Source organism: Salvia miltiorrhiza, chromosome 1 (genome assembly GCF_028751815.1).
Source record: "Salvia miltiorrhiza cultivar Shanhuang (shh) chromosome 1, IMPLAD_Smil_shh, whole genome shotgun sequence".
In the NCBI taxonomy this organism is placed as follows: Eukaryota; Viridiplantae; Streptophyta; class Magnoliopsida; order Lamiales; family Lamiaceae; genus Salvia; species Salvia miltiorrhiza.
In genome coordinates, this window is record NC_080387.1 from 42,562,343 (window position 1) to 42,580,864 (window position 18,522).

Sequence of the window (18,522 nt, forward strand, 5' to 3'; positions counted from 1 at the left end):
ATTAAAAGAAAAAAAAATAGATGATAGTTTAGGCGGGAAAAATTGTGAATGACAACTTTCCTTTAGTATAATAGATAGATAAGATCCCTCTTCTGGTAATGTAGATACAAAAAATTAATGTGTCGGAGTCTAGCGAAACAAAAAATCAAAATAATACAAAATTAAAAATAAAATAAAATAAAATAATATTCTTAAATATAATTAACAATTATACTTCATGTAAAAGTAATCTTAATAATTTAGTAAAACTAATACATTTGAGTACAAAAATGTAGTAGTATTAATTACTTTTGTCAGTTTGTGTTATAGTTTATTTTAAATAAAAATCAATCTTTCTTAGTTTTTGGTGAGTGTGGCTTACTCTTACTTAAGTTCATATTTAATTTATTGAGGAACATACCTAATCTGCACATGTATATTTTTAAGATGATTTAAATTTTAATTTAATGATTATATATATATATATATATTATATATAACAAAATAATGAATTTGAATTTGAAACTTTGATGCTGAACAAATATATAAAGCCAAGCTAGCTAGTGGGGCGATATATAATTAATGAATAATGACATTATGGTATATATACATAGACTAGATGATAATAGTTAGGTAAGTTGTTGCTTCTCGTTGTCTGATTAAAGAAATTTTGCGTTCTACAAATATTATTCAAATATGTTCTCCAAATTAATACGATCTCATTTTTCCTTTTCTTTTCTTTACAGTTTAAAAGTTAGTTTAGATGGAAACCCCCATAGTTGTCTATGTCTTTTATGTGAGATATACTAGAGATTCAATTTCTCAATTATGAATTCACCACTCCACCAGTTCAATTATTCTATAAGAGCTATGATCACAAGTTTTGTTTGTTTGAAAGTAATATGTATATAAGGGTTGTTTATAGTGAAAATCGCAATTTAAAATGAGAACTGAGAATACTATAGTACTGGCGTGTAAAGTTACTGCATTCGGGAAAAAAAAATCGTTCCTTTCAGGATTCGAACCCAGATGATGCATTATTCATTCATCAAAATGATGCATCCACCGTTGATATTCATGGTCCAAGGACTGAGAATGGCTCTTCGTTTTCATTTTAAATCTCGGTTCTCATTTCAACCTATATATATAGGGGTGAACTAAAATAAACACCTCTTAGAATATAATATATGAACCATTTTTAACCTTTAGATCATTAAGATTTAGATTGATTCATCACCTTGTTGGATGAATTCATAGTCCCGAATTCGAATCTCATTTGTAGCAAAAAAATTATTTTTCGTAATTCATACAGTTACACAGCGAATTCATACGTGTTTTACATAAAATTTATATATTTTAGCTGGTTCGTATTTTATATGTTAAGAAGTGTTTATACTCTAGCTCTCCCCTATATATAGAGAGAGAGAAAGGTTCCATGGAAAATGCTAAATATTTAGATAATAGAGAATGCGTGAAAAAATAGCGAACAAGTCTATAATTTTGATGAACAAATCGATCGATGTACCATATGAACAAACATTTTGGTCTGCTACGAATTTTGAGGGAGGGGAGGGGGGTGGCGAGATTTTCACTATATTTTACTAAATACGTTTGCTTATTAGTTATGTTAATCTGTTTGTAAAATTTATAGATTTGTTCGTTATTTCATTCTCTCCAAAAATATAATTCTATTATATATATATTCATTTAGTCTTGGGTTGGTAGGTTCATTAAGCAAGTAGAAACAAAAAAAGTCTCGACTATAATTGATTTTCTACAGAAAAATCCAACGGATCTATAATGACTCACACACACACTAATTAAATGATTAAAGATGTATGTGTTGATTTGATTAAATTAAAGATCTCAGGTCTAAATTCACTGTAACACGATCATTAAAAGCTAATATCTTCAACTATAAAAATGAGTAGAGTGATATTTTGATAAATAAAATATTCAAGTGCGCTTTTTAAAAATATTTCAACACTAGATTGGAAAAAACAAACATGCACTGTACGTTTAGGGCCACATAAAAGTAAGTTCAAACACATTCATTAAATTGTTTTTTAGTGTGACTTGGTTATTGTTAAACTAAAACTCAAGCTCTGTGGTATTAGATTATCTCAATCTTTGTCGGTAAAGGAAATCAAAAATAATTTTTCTGTAAGCATATCACATGTACAAATTTTATTATTCAAAAAATGGGATGAAATAGATGTCACATATAATGCAGGGCCCTTGAAATGATCAAAGCAATGAGATATTTCACTATATATGAAATGGTCCCCTTCCCCTTCCCTTCCTTCTTCATCTCCACTTCTTCATTTTGGCCTTTTGGGAGTTCAATTTAAAGCTGCAGAAGAAAAGTGCGCTTTTTAGCTGCTTACAACACCACATAATTATATGCCCCACGCACTACAATATATAAACCACGCTAAATAGGGATATACTTGCAAAACTAGGTAATTTTTCACTTTTAATAAAAAAATTAAAACTTATTTTTAAAATCTTATGTACCATTTTTTAAATTTCAAAGTAGAAGTCACTAAACCTTGACTCTCTCCATCTTTCCCCAGTCAATTATATATATATTATACCGTTCAATGATCATCTAGATGCTTGAATTTTAGACCCACAAATCACAAAACATTAGCTCCATGAAAATTCTCTTCGAAATGTTATCAATTTAAATTAATAATCACACACGTAAACTTTTATTAAAATTGGTAAATTGATAAATACCGATGTATTTCCTACTAATTAAATGTAACATTTAAAATATGTAAGTAACAATGGGTAGCTATTTTATTTTATAAGAAAATGGAGTAGGGATGGTTGTAGGACAAGGCCAAATTTCCACTTTAGTTGAATATTATGGGTCGACTAGGAACATGATGGGTGGAAATAATCGGACAAAGTTTTCCAATGAAGGAAAATGGGAAATCCCTATTACCACAGCATTATTCCAATATCCAATATTCTGTTTGGTTCTGCCACTGTTCAAATGTTATGTTCTCAAATATCGTAATTAAAAAGATGGATTGAAGATACCCTTGACAATAAAAATACCCAATCATCTATTTTATCAATCATGCAAAATAAATGTTCTCTAAATGAGCATTTACTTTGAAGGGTTAGTCATGATAGATAAAAATAATAAAGTTAATCCCTTATTTACTTTGATGGATTGAAACTTTGGAATATCTAAAGACCCTTGATTATTTCTATCATTTAAGTTAATTTTACTTGATTTTTATTCCATTGAGAGGATGAGGTTTAGAATATTTTTGATAAAACGAGTATAGTTTGGGGTTTAATATGAAATTCACCCTTTTTTTGCTAAGAAAATAGTTTTCCTTTTGTAAATATGTTAAAAGTTTCTGAGTTAGGTTTAGAATAATGTGTTTAACCCTAATTAATATGATCAATGGCTCTTTGAGGATGATGCATAGTGATCTGTTGGTAAGACAATTTTTCTCCAATCAATAAATTGATCGGTGTTTACTTTTTTTAGAGGGAAAAAGTGTACGTTATTATTACTCAACGTCTTGTCGTATAACGTCCCTAAGCCACCGTGGATATGACTGAGTCCATTGGCGATAACTCTCAACATTACGCGCATATTGCGCTAAACTATAAGCGGCCTCGTTTGCCATTCTAAACATATGATAAACCCCAATCAAGATACTATCTCTAGCAGCCTCCAAAATCTCTCGAATATCTTGCGGTAAGAAATCCACCTACTCAGCTGGGTCTGCCATAACTCTTGCTGCTAACATAGAATCCATATAGATATGAATCGAGCCAAAATCACACTCCACGCACAGCACAATGCCAGCCACCACAACCATAACCTCCACTATCATGGTGTTTGATGTGGGTTTAGTTCTCTTAGAGAGAGCTGCACAAATCTGCCCATTCTCATCCCTGACAATCACCCATACGCCATACGCTTGAGCCCTCTCATCAAAGAGAGCATCGACATCTACTCGGAACTCGCCTCGCTTCAGCCTCTTCCACTTCTTCGCGCCTAAGTTCAGCCCCATGACAGTATTCATCGCGAAAGCAGGCTTCGCACGTTGGAAGCTATCCCAAATTAATAGCCAAACACTCATGTTCCGAGGGAGCTTTGAAAGCCACCCCATCACCATGTTTATGCTTGCACTTTGCCATCTGCCACACCATAATCACCCACACTTCATATTCATCTTTGATCTTTCAAGAATAGCTCGCGAATCGCCCACGCTACTTGCATCAAATCAAGATCTCGTGTTTTCTGCATAGTAGTTCAATAGATACTCTCCTTCCATTGCTGTCGGACCCTTGAGCAAAAAAGCAGACTGTGCTCAGTGGAATCCCACCCACTCTCACAACTAGCGCAACTGCCTTCAATCGGAACATGATGTCCCTTTATATTGAGCTCTGTCGGAATAAAATTCATGAAAGCTCTTCATAAGAATACCCGCGCCTTTGGCGGAATAGAGAGGTGCCAAACTAGCTTAATTACTCCACCGTTTCAGACCAATCCCTTATTTACTTTTGAGGATTAGTCAGACTAATCCCTTATTTACTTAGATAAAAATAGTCAGACTATCTCAAGTCTCTTGATTATTTTATCATTTAAGCTAATTTTGTTTGATCATCATATCCTTAAAATGGGATAAAAATATTCAATTATAAAAAGTAAATGTGCTTTTAAATAGAGTTCAAGGCGGCTAGAAGCTTAATGTTAGGTCTTTATTGGTCAAAGAATTTTAGTCATAAATAATTGTTATATTTCTTAATCTCGACACTTTTTCTTCAGTTATAATCTTGTAGTTTAATTGGTGTTTTCCTTTAAAAACAATATTTGTCTTACTATATTATATATCAATTTAATATATATATATATATATATTAAATTGAGTCCATACTTGCTTGTGCCCACCACCAATTAAGGCAATAATTAATATTCCCATCGTTCACTACTGCAAACAGAATAGAAAATTTAGATACAAAAGACAAAGGCTGGAAACCTGCTCTTCACCAGTATTTCAAAAATACAAGTAGTGTAGAATAGTTTCTACAAAAATAAAAATAAAAATAAAAAATACAACTGTAGAATGTGCATGCATGTGTTTATACGCTCCAAAAGTCGTAACCTCTCTCACCCTTTCCCCACTCTCTCTCTCTCTCTTCGCTGCTCTTTCTCCGGATAACTGCTGACCCAATTCTCCCAAAACAACCTCTTAGAAGGGCCTGACATTTTCATCACTACTTCTTGAAAAAATGCAGAAGAATCCCGTGTTGATTCTCATCGTGGTCAGCGTTGCATGTTCTCTTTCCATAAACCTGGTTTGCGGGAACGCAGAGCTGAAAGCGTTGATGGAGATAAAGGCGTCGTTGGATCCGGGAAACAAGCGGCTCTCGTCGTGGACGGCCGACAGCGACCCGTGCGGCGGCGCCTTCCAGGGAGTGGCCTGCAACGAGCACAGGAAGGTGGCCAACATCTCGCTGCAGGGAATGGGCCTCGCCGGAAGCGTGCCGGCGGCGGTGGCGGAGCTCAAGTGCTTGTCCGGTCTCTACCTGCATTACAATTCCTTGAGCGGCGAAATCCCCCGAGAAATTGCTAATCTCACCGAGCTCACCGATCTCTATCTCAACGTCAATAATTTAACTGGGAATATTCCGCCTGAGATCGGAAGCATGGCTAGTCTTCAAGGTTTGTCAAATTTGCTTTTCTTTGTTTTTTTTTCTTCTACAGATTTAAAGGAGGTTTGAATTTTGTGTAGTGAAAAATGTGTAAAAGTGAATAACTTTTTGGTTACCTTTTGTTCTCCAACTTTATCTAACCCAATATTTTAAGATTCAAAAAATTCACTTTCGAATTAAATTTTTCACGAGTTCTTGATGGGATCAATTAATTTGGTGTACAAAAATGCAGTGCTGCAGCTGTGCTGCAACAATCTGACAGGAAATATACCCACAGAGGTGGGATTCTTGAAAAAGTTAAGTGTGCTTGCGCTGGAGAATAACAGAATAACAGGGCAGATTCCTGGAAGCTTAGGAAATCTAGGGATGTTGAAGAGATTGTATTTGAACTCCAATCATCTCTCTGGGCCAATTCCGATCAGATTAGCCAATGTCGTTTCATTACAAGTTCTTGATGTTCGAAACAACACACTCTCTGGAGTTGTCCCTCTTGGTGAGCTAGCTACCTGTGTTTCAAATTCCAATCCTATTAATTTTTTATGTTATTTCTGTTAATTTGTTGATGATTGTAATGCATATTGAAGCTTTGAGGCGGTTGAATGAAGAATTCCATTTCGAGAACAATCCTGGTCTATGTGGCTCTGGTTTCCCTTCTTTGAGAGCTTGCACTGCTTGGGACAACACGAATGAGGCCGATCCAACGGCCAACACGACGCCTGCAACGAGCATACCGCGATCAGCAGCTCTCCCGTTGAACTGCAGCAGCCACTCACACTGCTCTGGCTCCTCATCAAGGCTGCTACAGATAGGCATTGTTGGCGGAGCCGTTGCAGTAACCCTCGCCCTAACCGTGGTAGCGTTGGTTTGTGCTGTCAAGTATCGCCGCGCAAAGCAGAAAGTTGGGCACAAGTCAGATGCCTGCGATGATCATGTGCACAAGGTTGCTATCATGAGCCATGCCTCTCCTCATCAAGAACATTGGCACGAGGCATCTCCTTCTCACAAGTTCAATCTGGAGGAGGTGGAATCGGCTACTCACCATTTCTCGGAGGCGAATCTGTTGGGGCGGAGCAAGTTCTCTGCTGTGTACAGAGGAACGCTCAAGGATGGATCGGTTGTGGCGATCAAGAGCATCAGCAAGACGAGCTGCAAGACGGATGAGGACGAGTTCTTCAAGGGGATGAGCCTGCTCAACTCCCTCAGCCATGAGAATGTTGTCAAGTTGAAGGGCTATTGCTCATCCAAGGCTAGAGGGGAGTGCTTCTTGATATACGAATTCGTGTCCAGAGGGAACTTGTCTCACTACCTTGATGGTGAAGATGATCATCATATCATCCTTGATTGGCCAACAAGAGTCTCAATCATCCACGGCATTGCAAAAGGTTGGTATATAGAATTATTTACATATTTAATGTTTGATGATCGAGAAAGAAATTGAACCACACATACTATATCTTGGGAGGAGGGGCACCAGACCATCATAAATCCTTGCTATAAATGCAGCATTGATGAGATTGTTTGTTGGTCCACAATAATAGAGGAAAGAAAGAATCAAGATTTGATCCACATATAATGTAAAACTTACTCAATTTGATAACTGCAGGCCAGGGGCTGGGGTGGGCTCGAGCACCCCCGAATTGAAATCTTTTGAGTTGATGCTATATTTGTGGGTGTGTGCAGGTATAGAGTATTTGCACAGAAATGAGAGGAACAAGGGAGCCATCATCCATCAAAACATATCTGTGGAGAAAGTGGTGTTGGACGAGCAGCTGAGGCCTTTGATTCTGGACTGTGGCCTTCTGAAGCTGCTGGCGGACGACGTCGTCTACTCGGCGCTCAAGGTGAGCGCGGGGCTGGGGTACATGGCGCCGGAGTACATCAGCACGGGGCGGTTCACGGAGAAGAGCGACGTCTACGCTTACGGCGTCATCATCCTCCAGCTGCTCTCCGGCAAGACTGTGCTCTCAGGGGCCGTGAGGACGGCGGCAGAGTCGGGGAAAGTGGGAGAGTTGATGGACGGGAGGCTTGAGGGGAAGTACTGTGAAAGTGAGGGTGCGCGGCTCGCAAAATTGGCTTTGGATTGCACCAACGATGATCCACAGAGTAGACCAACAATGGCGGCGGTGGTGAGAGAGCTGCAGTCGTCATGAACGTTTGAGCATCATATCTCTCATGTATAAATTATGTTTGCGATCAGCTAAACTAGTATCATTGTTAGTTGAGGCTATGTCGCGCTACCTAGTACGAAATAACTTCAAATATAGTTGAGATAAAAGTAATAATTTCTAAATATGGGTATAGCCTAGAGTTTTAGGGAACAAGTAATATTAAGACAAGTTTCGAGTGTCAAAATGAAGCAATCAGAGAAATCTCCAAATACCAGAAGAAACGGTATTTGTTGTTGAGGAGATAATCTCGTGTCTCGCGTGAAGCAATTAGCAATGTGTAGAAAAATAAGCATTAAACATAATCATGAAACAAAGAGACTACATATTATATATGTCATCATTCCTACCTTGTCCTTGCTAATCTTTCGTGTTGACTGACAGCGTGGATAATCGTTTACGGCGTAGACATCCATCGCCTATGATTTTGCAGAGAGAATAAAGATTGTTTGGGTTTATAGATATACAGATTTCTATATAGAATTAAGTGTTAATAGTCCTAAATAATCCATTCGCTTAACAAAAAGTTAATACTCCATCCGTTCGTTCCAATTGACACTTTTGAATTTGGCGCTTAACAAAAAGTTAATACTAATAATCATAAGAATAAAAATATATTGATCATAATCATTTTTTGCGTGAATTGACTATTTTATCTTTAATGAAATTATAATAAAAAGAAATTAATAGAAAACTAAAATTTAAAAAAGAAAAGAAAATGTGAAAAACTTAAGTCACCCCCACCCCCACTACGACACACCCAATCCGCCGCCCTTTACCCCCTTCCCCATTTCTTGTATCTGCAATTTCAGCCCCCCACCCACCATTACTTTACCCTGCAACTTACCCCTGTTGCCTCCCCCTCCCAAGCTAACTGTCGGCCACCACCTTCTCTTGCATTCCCCTTCCGACCTTCCCTCCTCCATCACTCTAGAATTAATAGATGTGATAATTAAGAATTTCTATTCAATAAAATATAATTTCTAATTTTTTTATAAACAAAATATTTCTTTGACAGGTACTGGGAAGAGTGAATAATTATGCAATAGAATATCCACAATATACATTCTTCTTCCTCTTCATATTTTGATTTTGTTCGGCTTGATTCACCAGAAGCAAGAAGAGCAAGGCAGAGAATGAACCCAGAGCAGCAATCGCTTCTCCTTAGCTCTGCATCTCGCTTTCCCATACCCGCAGGTAACACACCCATCATTCCTCCGCTGTAATTTCAAGATACGACGCGTTCATCAAAGTATTTTCCTTGCAGGAGCGAAATTTTCGTACGGAACATCGGGATTTAGGGCGGATGCATCGTTGCTGGAATCAACGGTATTCCGCGTGGGGATATTGGCGGCTCTGCGGTCCATCCAGACGAGGTCAGTGATCGGGCTGATGATCACCGCTTCCCACAATCAGGTTTCTGATAATGGTGTCAAACTGGCTGATCCATCTGGTGGAATGCTCACTCAGACATGGGAACCCTTCGCCGACACCCTTGCTAATGCTCCAGACCACCATTCCCTCCTCCAGGTTCGATTACCCACCCTCCTGCTTCAATTGAATATACCTTTCGTGGTTGATGAATGATGATTTTTTGCATTTGAATCTTCTGTTTGGACTCTATGCTTCTTATAATTGTTCAAGTCATAAAATGTGTCAAGGCACACTCCGGTGCATATAACCTAATTAAATCATAATTGTGATTAATGAAACCTAATAAACCCTAATTGGGAATAATAAACTCTATTTGGGGATTGGTGAACCCTAATTGGGGTGGATGCACCATACATCAGGATGTACAAAAGTGTTTGCCAAATTTGTGATCTTGTGTGTGTAAGGACGGTTTTAATTTTGGAGAAGCGAGTTCTGACTTCTATGTGATGATTCCTGCTTTAGTTTTTGGAGCTATGCTCTTGTTTGAACTTGGAAATCGAGGTTTTGGCGTAGTGAGCTGTTGGCTTGGTGATGGGTGTGTTTGCTTTTTGTTAAAATGTAAAATGAAAAAGGAAAACTAATAAGCGCATATTGTTAGAATTAGTTTTTACTTTGCTTAGATTAGTTGCTAGATAGTTTATTAAGAGTATATATACTCTTCTTCTTGTATTTGTGAGTTATCTTTTACACAATGTAGTCTACAAATATTTTTCTTTCATTCTCTGCGTGTGTTCTCCTTTATCCTCTATGATATTTTTCCATAGTGTTTCAATATTTTCAACACTTTTGATAATTGGTGTTTGTAAAATCAATTTTGTCCATGTGGAGGTTTTATTCCCTTATGCTTATTTGGTTAACTGAGATTTCTTTTTTGCTTATCAATACAGTTGCTGGATGATTTCATTAAGAAGGAAAACATTATACTTGAAGGAGCCCTTGCAGCGGAAGTTTATTTAGGAAGGGATACTAGGCCCAGTGGAGAGACTCTTCTTGAGGCCGCTAAACAAGTACTGCTCCATTTTATTCTTATCCTTCTTTTGTGTGCTCCATATTCATGCAGCACTCTAAAATTCTTAATCACTTGTGGTCTACTTGTGAGCATCTAACATAGTGCTGCATTTGGATATCTATCTATTGTTTTTGGTTTTTTACAGAAATTGGATATTTATCATGCATTCACTTATCTGAAGAAATGTTCTCAAGCCAAACTTTGCCCTTCTGTTTCTATTTCATTTCAAACTGGGGCTAGTTACATGTCACTTGTCACTTTTTTGCTCTCCCTGTGTCCTTCACACAATCATTCTTGCGGTTCAGTTTTTCCTGTTTGTAAACTGCATGATATAAACATATCTTTTTCTCAGTAAGATTTCCAACCTAGGGTTTTGTTGTTTAAAAGTACTGATGTGGGCAAGTTGGTTAATATTAATTAGGGCATAACTTCACTTATGGGCACCACTGCCTCAGATATGGGAATTGTGACAACTCCTCAACTGCATTGGATGGTTCGTGCAAAAAACAAGGGTATTGAAGCAACTGAACTCAATTATTATAACCAGATGTTGACGTCCTTTAGGTTAGTTTTGGTATTATTCATTGGAAAGTATTATTTTATATGTGATTATCGGACTGAGATTGAGATTTTTGTCAGAGGTGGTGGCATTTAAATCCACATGTGATATTTCAGGTGTTTGTTGGATTATATTCCCCAAGGAGATAGCACCAAAAATGAGAGTGATAAACTGATTGTGGATGGCGCTGATGGGGTAGGAGGAGAAAAGCTTGAAAATTTGAAGACGGGGTTAGGTTATTTGACAATTGATGTTCGCAATTGTGGTGATGGTGTACTTAATGAAGGCGTAGGTGCTGACTATGTGCAGAAAGAGAAGATGGTTCCTCGCAATTTTGGCCCTGCTGATGCTGGCATGAGGTGAGCTATCTTCCTTCTGATTCCTATTGTAAGTCATGCCTTTTCATGTAAGGGCCTCATAACTTTAAGATAATCTCTAAACTGCATATGAATTATAAAATCATAAATTTTTACTTGTGCAAATTGTTTGTTGTCTGAGTGATGGTGTATAAGTATCTTCCTTTTATGAAAATTGTAGCATCATTTGTTTTGATTAGTAAAGAACATTTTGCTTTGCACGATTTTTTCTTGGATGCATATATAATTATTTTGAGGAGATATCAGAGAAGGCTTCACAAGCCTTTACTGACTGAATCATTTTTGTTGTACTTCTATCATGTTGACATTAACTCGTAAATGGAAAATTGTTGCTTAAGTGGTGAAATTACTGTATAGCTATATTTTTGTTGGTGACTCATGATAGTTTATGTGTTGTAATTTACCACTCAAGCTATCATTTTTTAAAATAATTTAATCTATGGTTTTCCTCTGACACTTAAAGAAGTCTTACAAATTTTCTTTTCAAGGTTACTGAAATCTTTTGTTAATGAGGACTGAAACCCTGAACTTGTATGGTTCTAGTGTTTCAGGTGTGCCAGTTTGGATGGAGATGCTGATCGGCTCGTATATTTCTATGTATTATCAAATAGTAATAAGATTGACCTTGTTGATGGGGACAAGATATTGTCTCTGTTTGCTTTGTTTCTCAAGGAGCAATTATGCGTTCTTACTGGACCTGAAGATGGAAAGGCATACAATTCCTATAAAGCTTCTCTTGGTGTGGTACAAACTGCTTATGCTAATGGTGCATCCACTGATTACCTGAAGCAGATGGGACTGGAAGTTGTTATGACTCCAACAGGAGTCAAGTACCTGCACGAAAAAGCTGCCGAGTATGATGTTGGCATTTATTTTGAGGCCAATGGGCACGGAACTGTCTTGTTTTCAGATGCTTTTCTATCGTGGTTGGAGATAAAAAACCAGGAACTTTCATCAATATCAAAAGGTTAAGTGAGTTCTTTTGTTACCTCTTGTTATGTTATAAACTTGCTTCCGATAAAGCAAATCATTCTATTTGGTTATTTCCAGATTCGGATCAACATAAGGCTGCTTTGAGATTATTGGCTGTAAGCAGATTGATTAATCAGGCTGTTGGAGATGCATTAAGCGGATTGTTTTTAGTGGAGGCTATCTTGAAACATATGGGATGGTCTATTCATAAATGGAATGAACTATATCAAGATTTACCTAGTAGACAACTTAAGGTTAGTTTTCTCCTTAGATGTATCCTTCAATGTTGTATAGAATTTTTCGCGAATCTTGTTTTAGTCCGAAAGAAAATAAAATCAAAGACTCCTACTCCCAAACATATGTTTTTTCATAGGAAAATGTTTCTAAACTGGCAAAAATGAACCCTAACAAAGCCTAAGATTTTCCATTAATGTAATGTCGTGTGCTTTACAATCCTCCTTCACTTCTACAGGTAAAGGTTGTTGACAGAACTGCAGTTACTACTGAAAATGCAGAGACTAAAGTTGTGACCCCTGCTGGTATACAAGAAGTTATTAATGCTGAAACTGGTAACTTTATCTTGCAACACATGCCGAATCTCACAATTATATACTACTGAAAAGCTATGTTTAGCTGAAGCATTTGTTTGCTTCCAAGTGTACTTAAGTCATACATTGTTATGGCATTTCCCACCTTATACAGTTATGCTACTACAGTACATAATTGAATTTTTACAATGAAGTGTTTAGATAGATTAGTTTCCTTCCTTTTTTATAAGAAGAATGTGGGATGAACATTCATAAATCGCAAATTTGCTGGAATTTATGTACCTTGTACCAAGTACTGAGGATTAATTTATCGTTTGTCTTTTCGTCAGTTAAATACCAAAAAGGAAGATGTTTCATACGGCCTTCAGGAACCGAAGATGTGGTAAGAGTGTATGCTGAAGCATCGACCCAAGCAGCAGCAGACGACCTAGCTAATTCTGTGGTGAGGCTTGTGGAACAATATCTTGGATTTGGCCATACATAAGAATCCTACTCTTCTGTTGAGCTATGTAGTTTCTGCGATTTTGCAACCTACTGATTCTATACTCTTGCAGATTCATATCTTTAAACAAATATTTGACAATCTTTAACTTGGTTCTTCCGGGAACAATGAAACACTATTTTGGAATAAACCATGAAACATTGTTTTGGTGGAAATTGTTTTTGTCAATTGTCAGCATATATAAATTCATCGAATCAGATTAGAATATGTATCGGTACATATTCCAAATACAATTAAAAAGTGATTTCACTATCATTCTCATCTGATCTCATTAACATATGTTAATATCCGGTAATTACCTGAATTTTTTTAAATATAAAATATCTAATGAGTAATATTAATTGTTACAATTGGTTATCTCTCAATAGAAATTCTAACATTACTATTTATTTCAAAAAATTATTTGGGCAAATTGAATTGAAGATACTATTTGTATACTTATATTTGTTTCTAACTCGATTAAACGTGATGTTACTATTTATTTCTGTCACAAATTCACACTGTAATTACCCCTAATTAACCAAACTCCTTTTAAGTTATTCATCACAATAAAGGCTCGAACATTATAGAGTATAGCAAAACATAAACTATTGTATGACCAAATTAAATTGGCAATATAATTCGAATGATATTAATCATAATCACTACTCCAATTAATTGTGAGCTTTTAGTTGAGAGAATAGACGTATTCTTTTATTTAGATTTTCATTTATTGATATCTCATAAAAAGTCAATATGGGATTAGAGCAAATTTGTCAATAAAAATGTGAATTTTTAATTGGAAGAATATAAATATACTTTTATATAGAATTTCATTTTTAAAAAATCCATATGCGACAGGGCAATTTAGAAAGATAATAAAAAATCATAAAAATGCCACGAAGAATGATGGATTGATGTGGTGCATTTATTCCATTGCTCACTAAGTGCATGTATATATTAGTATCTACAACATTTTATTACAAGATAAACATCATGTCTGCTACAAGAATTACCTTCCTAGTTGACTTCACCCTATTTCCCTTGAATAATCATAAATTAAAAATGCCAGCCTTTAGCTCTCCAATATCTTTGGGCATTCTCATTTAGACGTGCTTTTCTCAACTTGAGAAATAGCTTGTAAGCCACATCAACTTTATTTGAATCCATCAACCTATTATTGAGTTTGCTAGAAATGATTTTGCTAGGGAATAATCCCTTGCTAATACATTCCTCCATAACCACCACTGCACATTCAAGCCTCCCTGTGTTGCACAGACCATTTATGAGATACTCATAAACCTGCAAATCACAACCATACCCACTCTCTTGCATTTCCTCCCATATTTTCACCAGCATTCCACATTTCCCAAACCTAGATAGCCTCATCAACAGCAGCTTATACCCTGTCATCGATATTCTACACCCTGCTTTCCTCGCCTTGTTATAAACCATCAACGCAGCATAGGGCGGGCCGTAGCTGCACAAAGGTTTCAACATCTCGGTCAAAGTCCCCGTTGAAGGAACCACGCCTCGATCAAGCATCACATCGAGCAATTCTATGGCATCCGAAACTCTTCTCTTTTTGAGGAAGTACAGTATTATCCTGACATAGGTATCCACATTCGGCTCAAAACCATCGCGTAGCATCCCCTCGTAGTATTTCAACGCCCCATCAATGTCATGATTAGCAATACAATTGAAGATCATAGCATTGTAAACCTCACTACTTAGTGCACTCACTTTCTCTTTCTCCTCTAAGTATTTGAAAATCCTGACCGCATCATCGAACCTACCAGCTCTGCCGAACCCCTCAATGACATGACTATGAGTAACACAGTTAGGCTCCACTCCATCATCCACCATCAACTTCAAAAACTTCTCAACTTCGGTAACTCTACCGAACTTCGACCACCCTCCTATGATAATATTATACATTGAACTATCACATTGCACCTTCTCTCTCATTCTATTAAACAACAAACATGCTGTTCCTACATGTGATCGCTGTGACAAACAACTCAATGCAACACTCAAAGTTTCCTTGTTGCATTCTAACCCATACTTCTCCAATTCCCCAAAAATACTTGTAGCTTTGGAAACACGGTGAGCACGAAGATAACTATCCATAACAATGAAAAGGGTCTCAGAATTCACGCTCACCCCTCTGTTCCCCATATCTTTCACCATTTCCATCATATGCACAAATGATTTCCTCCTACCCAATGCTTTAAGAACTATATGAAAGGCACCAACACCTTTTGACAAATTTGGCTGCTCCATTGCCCAATCAAAAAATACTAACATTGCCTCGCCACTTAAGTCTCCATTGTTCACTACTTTAGAAAATATGTCATCATTTAATTCTACACCAACCCCACCCAATGCGCAATGAATTGCAGTTTTGCTGCAGAGTTTCTGCAGGAAAACTCCTCGCAACTTATCTTCAGGCGGCAGAAAATCATCAGCAGCCCTAATATCCAATTGATTGCAAGATGAACTTACATCACTAGGGCTCCGGATTGATATGGGAAAAATATCGCAGAGCTGGTTCAGTATATGACGTTCATCACAGCTAGAACTATTATTGTTTAAGGTATTTATGACAAGTTGCTCTGTCGAATAATGAGTTGTGAAAACCAGATAGGAATGATGGAGCAGCAGCGAACTGCGCCAGAATTTGTTTAATGAAATCCCTCTAATAAACATTATCTCGATTGGAAGCACCAATATTTTGATCTGACTCCAGCAACTCTGTGCCCAAAGAAAAAATAAATAAACAAGTACAATACAAATTGTAATTCAAGCATAATGTAAAAGACACTTCACAAATGTTGTTACTAGTATCTAACAGTAACTAAGGATCAAGACTAATAAGATGATACCAAAATTCTTAAGGATAGAACAAAGGACATAAACATCAATTTGGTCGTACGTATATATATAGCATAGTAATTACATTTTTGGACACATAAACCAAAAGACATAATTGAGTCAAATTTATCAATAAAGTCTGAGCAATTCAGATCCTCCAATGATGGGTAAGCATATATTCTTTATAACGCACTTATGTTCATACGAAATTAGGATGCAATGATAAATAATGAACTTACAAAATGTGGTAAAGGTTTTACATATCATTTATTTTTCTCTCATAAAGCGAAGCTAAGTTTTGTACGACTTGATCTAGAAGTTTCTCCTTCATATCAAGGGCAAAAAAAGATTAAATGAAACTACATTCTGGGATTTTTTGACAAGTTAAAATCCTTTTAGATAAATAGTGAAAAATCTTATCCTCTTAACTTAAGGGACTCCTTGGTCATTAAAAGGTTCACATCAACATGATGTTGGACAAAAAGAAATCAGTCTCATTTAGTAGGAAATAATTGGAAGGTGTGTCTCCTTAGGCTTGTACTTCACTTCAAGGTACATAAGTACGTGCAGAAAGCCAATTAACATGAAGGCTATTACAAGGTTTAAGAAAAGACACTGTATAGCTAGAGCATAGTAATTAATGTATATGATACAACTTATAGAAATTGATACAGACATATATTAAGGATAAAATTAATGGAAAACAAAATGATCAGACCTAGTGCTAAATTGGACAGATCTATTCTTAATAAAAGGTCCTGGTGATTTAGAAAATTTGGTCAAACAAAAAAGATTCTGATCAATATCCGTGTTACCCGTCAGCCACTCACAGAATAATATCACAATTGGAAAGGGCCATATGCAAATTTTTCAAATGCCTAAATGCAGAATATATCATTCTAGAAATAACAAAATGGAGCTATCAACTTTAAGATTTTGAGTTGTCTCTTGGATACCATCAGCGTTTTGAGTGATTAGTTTAAAGGAATCCGTGAGACCATGGGGTCATAAATTTAGAGTTAGGAAAAAAGAATACTAACACAAACTAATTCAACAGAACCCAGAAAAAAACTGCTTATATAGAATTCTTGATCTTAGTGGATAGGTTATCAAACTTAAGGATATACTGATGACTGATCACATTGCAATAAGAGCCTAAGAAACAACTCAACTCAAAGTAATTTCCAGCCCTCAACCCTGAAACTACAGCTTACCTATGTCTACAACAGTTTTAAAGAGGAATAGATGAGGACATGAAAAAGGATCAAGAATAGGGAGGGAACTGGGAACAACAAAGCTACATCTGACTTTGGAAAAGGGAGAACTTGAAGAATAATAGAAACTCATAGAGCAAGATATGCTTACGGCAGTGGCTGCCGATTGCTAAGATCTATAAACATGTATTATAAACTTCTGTAACTGAGCAGTGAAGCATGACAATGGACTGGGACTTAAATAGGCTACAGAACACTCTAGTAACTGAGGTGACGGTAGAAACAATGGGAACACACACTTCACTAATTTTAGAAGGAAATACTCAATAATAGAATATCGTATTTTACCTGAGATGGAGAATCCTCTAATAGAATTTACCAGGATAAACTACGTCCATGATCTGCCAAAAGGAAAACTAATTTGTAAGAGAAGACATCAACACTCAATAAACTACTTGTGTGATGCTTTCAGGTTCTTCACGAGAAAAGAGCAGCCAATTTCAGCACGAATAACCTCGATTGTAGAGGGCAATCTATGGCCATAGCTATCATATGTAGAATAAGTAACCATTTAGAAATAGTGCGTTATTGACAACATGTATTGTGAACAACGGCAAGCGCACAAGTAGCATTGCTCCTTAGAAACCAGTGTAACCAACACCGATTTCTACAAATATCCTACTTCCGTAGCCACTTTGCCAAGAGGGCTCTAAAATTATTTAAAAACAAAATAGAGTTTTGAGCCCTAATTCAAGCCTTGATTTGAATGAAAATGACTTACCTGTTGGTTGCCTGTGAAGGCTCGACAGAGGCGCCGAGCAGAGCGGCGGAGGCCGGACTGGTGCAGCTGGGCGAATGCAGCGCGCGCACTGCTGCAGGCTTGCAGCGCCGCTGCCGACGTGAGGAGGCGGGGCGGCGGCGGGGAAACCGGCGGACGACAGAAAGGCGAGAAAGAGAGTCAGAGACTCAGATTTTAGTTTATTTGTAATTAGAAATTTAGAATTTCAGTTTAAATTAAGTATAAAAATTATACTCATCCCGTCATCCGCCCTTAAAATAGAGTTCCAGGTAAATACAAGTTTTAAGAAAATTGTTAAAATAAATATTAGTGGAGTAAAAGTAAATTTGTAGTAGTAGTGCTAATGATACTTTTTAAATGCTTAATTCCAAATTAACTTTTGAAGTTAATTTTTTTAACTTTATTAAAATTATTCCATTT

The 18,522-nt window shown here is 36.6% G+C and overlaps 3 protein-coding genes across 3 annotated transcripts; 2 read left to right on the top strand and 1 right to left on the bottom strand.

Annotated features, from left to right (window-relative positions):
• Nucleotides 1-4,906: 4,906 nt before the first annotated feature.
• LOC131025743 (somatic embryogenesis receptor kinase 5-like) lies at nucleotides 4,907-7,960 on the top strand. The gene is made up of 4 exons (XM_057955531.1): nucleotides 4,907-5,680; nucleotides 5,903-6,163; nucleotides 6,255-7,052; nucleotides 7,351-7,960. Exons 1-4 carry the CDS (start codon nucleotides 5,248-5,250, stop codon nucleotides 7,818-7,820), a joined length of 1,962 nt encoding a protein of 653 aa, XP_057811514.1. The 5' UTR covers nucleotides 4,907-5,247; the 3' UTR covers nucleotides 7,821-7,960.
• Nucleotides 7,961-8,558: 598 nt separating this feature from the next.
• LOC131025748 (phosphoacetylglucosamine mutase) lies at nucleotides 8,559-13,391 on the top strand. The gene is made up of 10 exons (XM_057955537.1): nucleotides 8,559-8,853; nucleotides 8,949-9,032; nucleotides 9,103-9,365; nucleotides 10,157-10,276; nucleotides 10,700-10,842; nucleotides 10,954-11,196; nucleotides 11,766-12,181; nucleotides 12,265-12,440; nucleotides 12,659-12,755; nucleotides 13,064-13,391. Exons 2-10 carry the CDS (start codon nucleotides 8,972-8,974, stop codon nucleotides 13,216-13,218), a joined length of 1,674 nt encoding a protein of 557 aa, XP_057811520.1. The 5' UTR covers nucleotides 8,559-8,853; nucleotides 8,949-8,971; the 3' UTR covers nucleotides 13,219-13,391.
• A 731-nt stretch (nucleotides 13,392-14,122) lies between these two features.
• LOC131025758 (putative pentatricopeptide repeat-containing protein At5g43820) lies at nucleotides 14,123-18,509 on the bottom strand. The gene is made up of 2 exons (XM_057955547.1): nucleotides 18,085-18,509; nucleotides 14,123-15,969 (listed from the first exon to the last, which is right to left on the bottom strand). The coding sequence occupies exon 2, from the start codon at nucleotides 15,922-15,924 to the stop codon at nucleotides 14,275-14,277; it is 1,650 nt and encodes a 549-aa protein (XP_057811530.1). The 5' UTR covers nucleotides 15,925-15,969; nucleotides 18,085-18,509; the 3' UTR covers nucleotides 14,123-14,274.
• Between the last annotated feature and the right edge of the window lie 13 nt (nucleotides 18,510-18,522).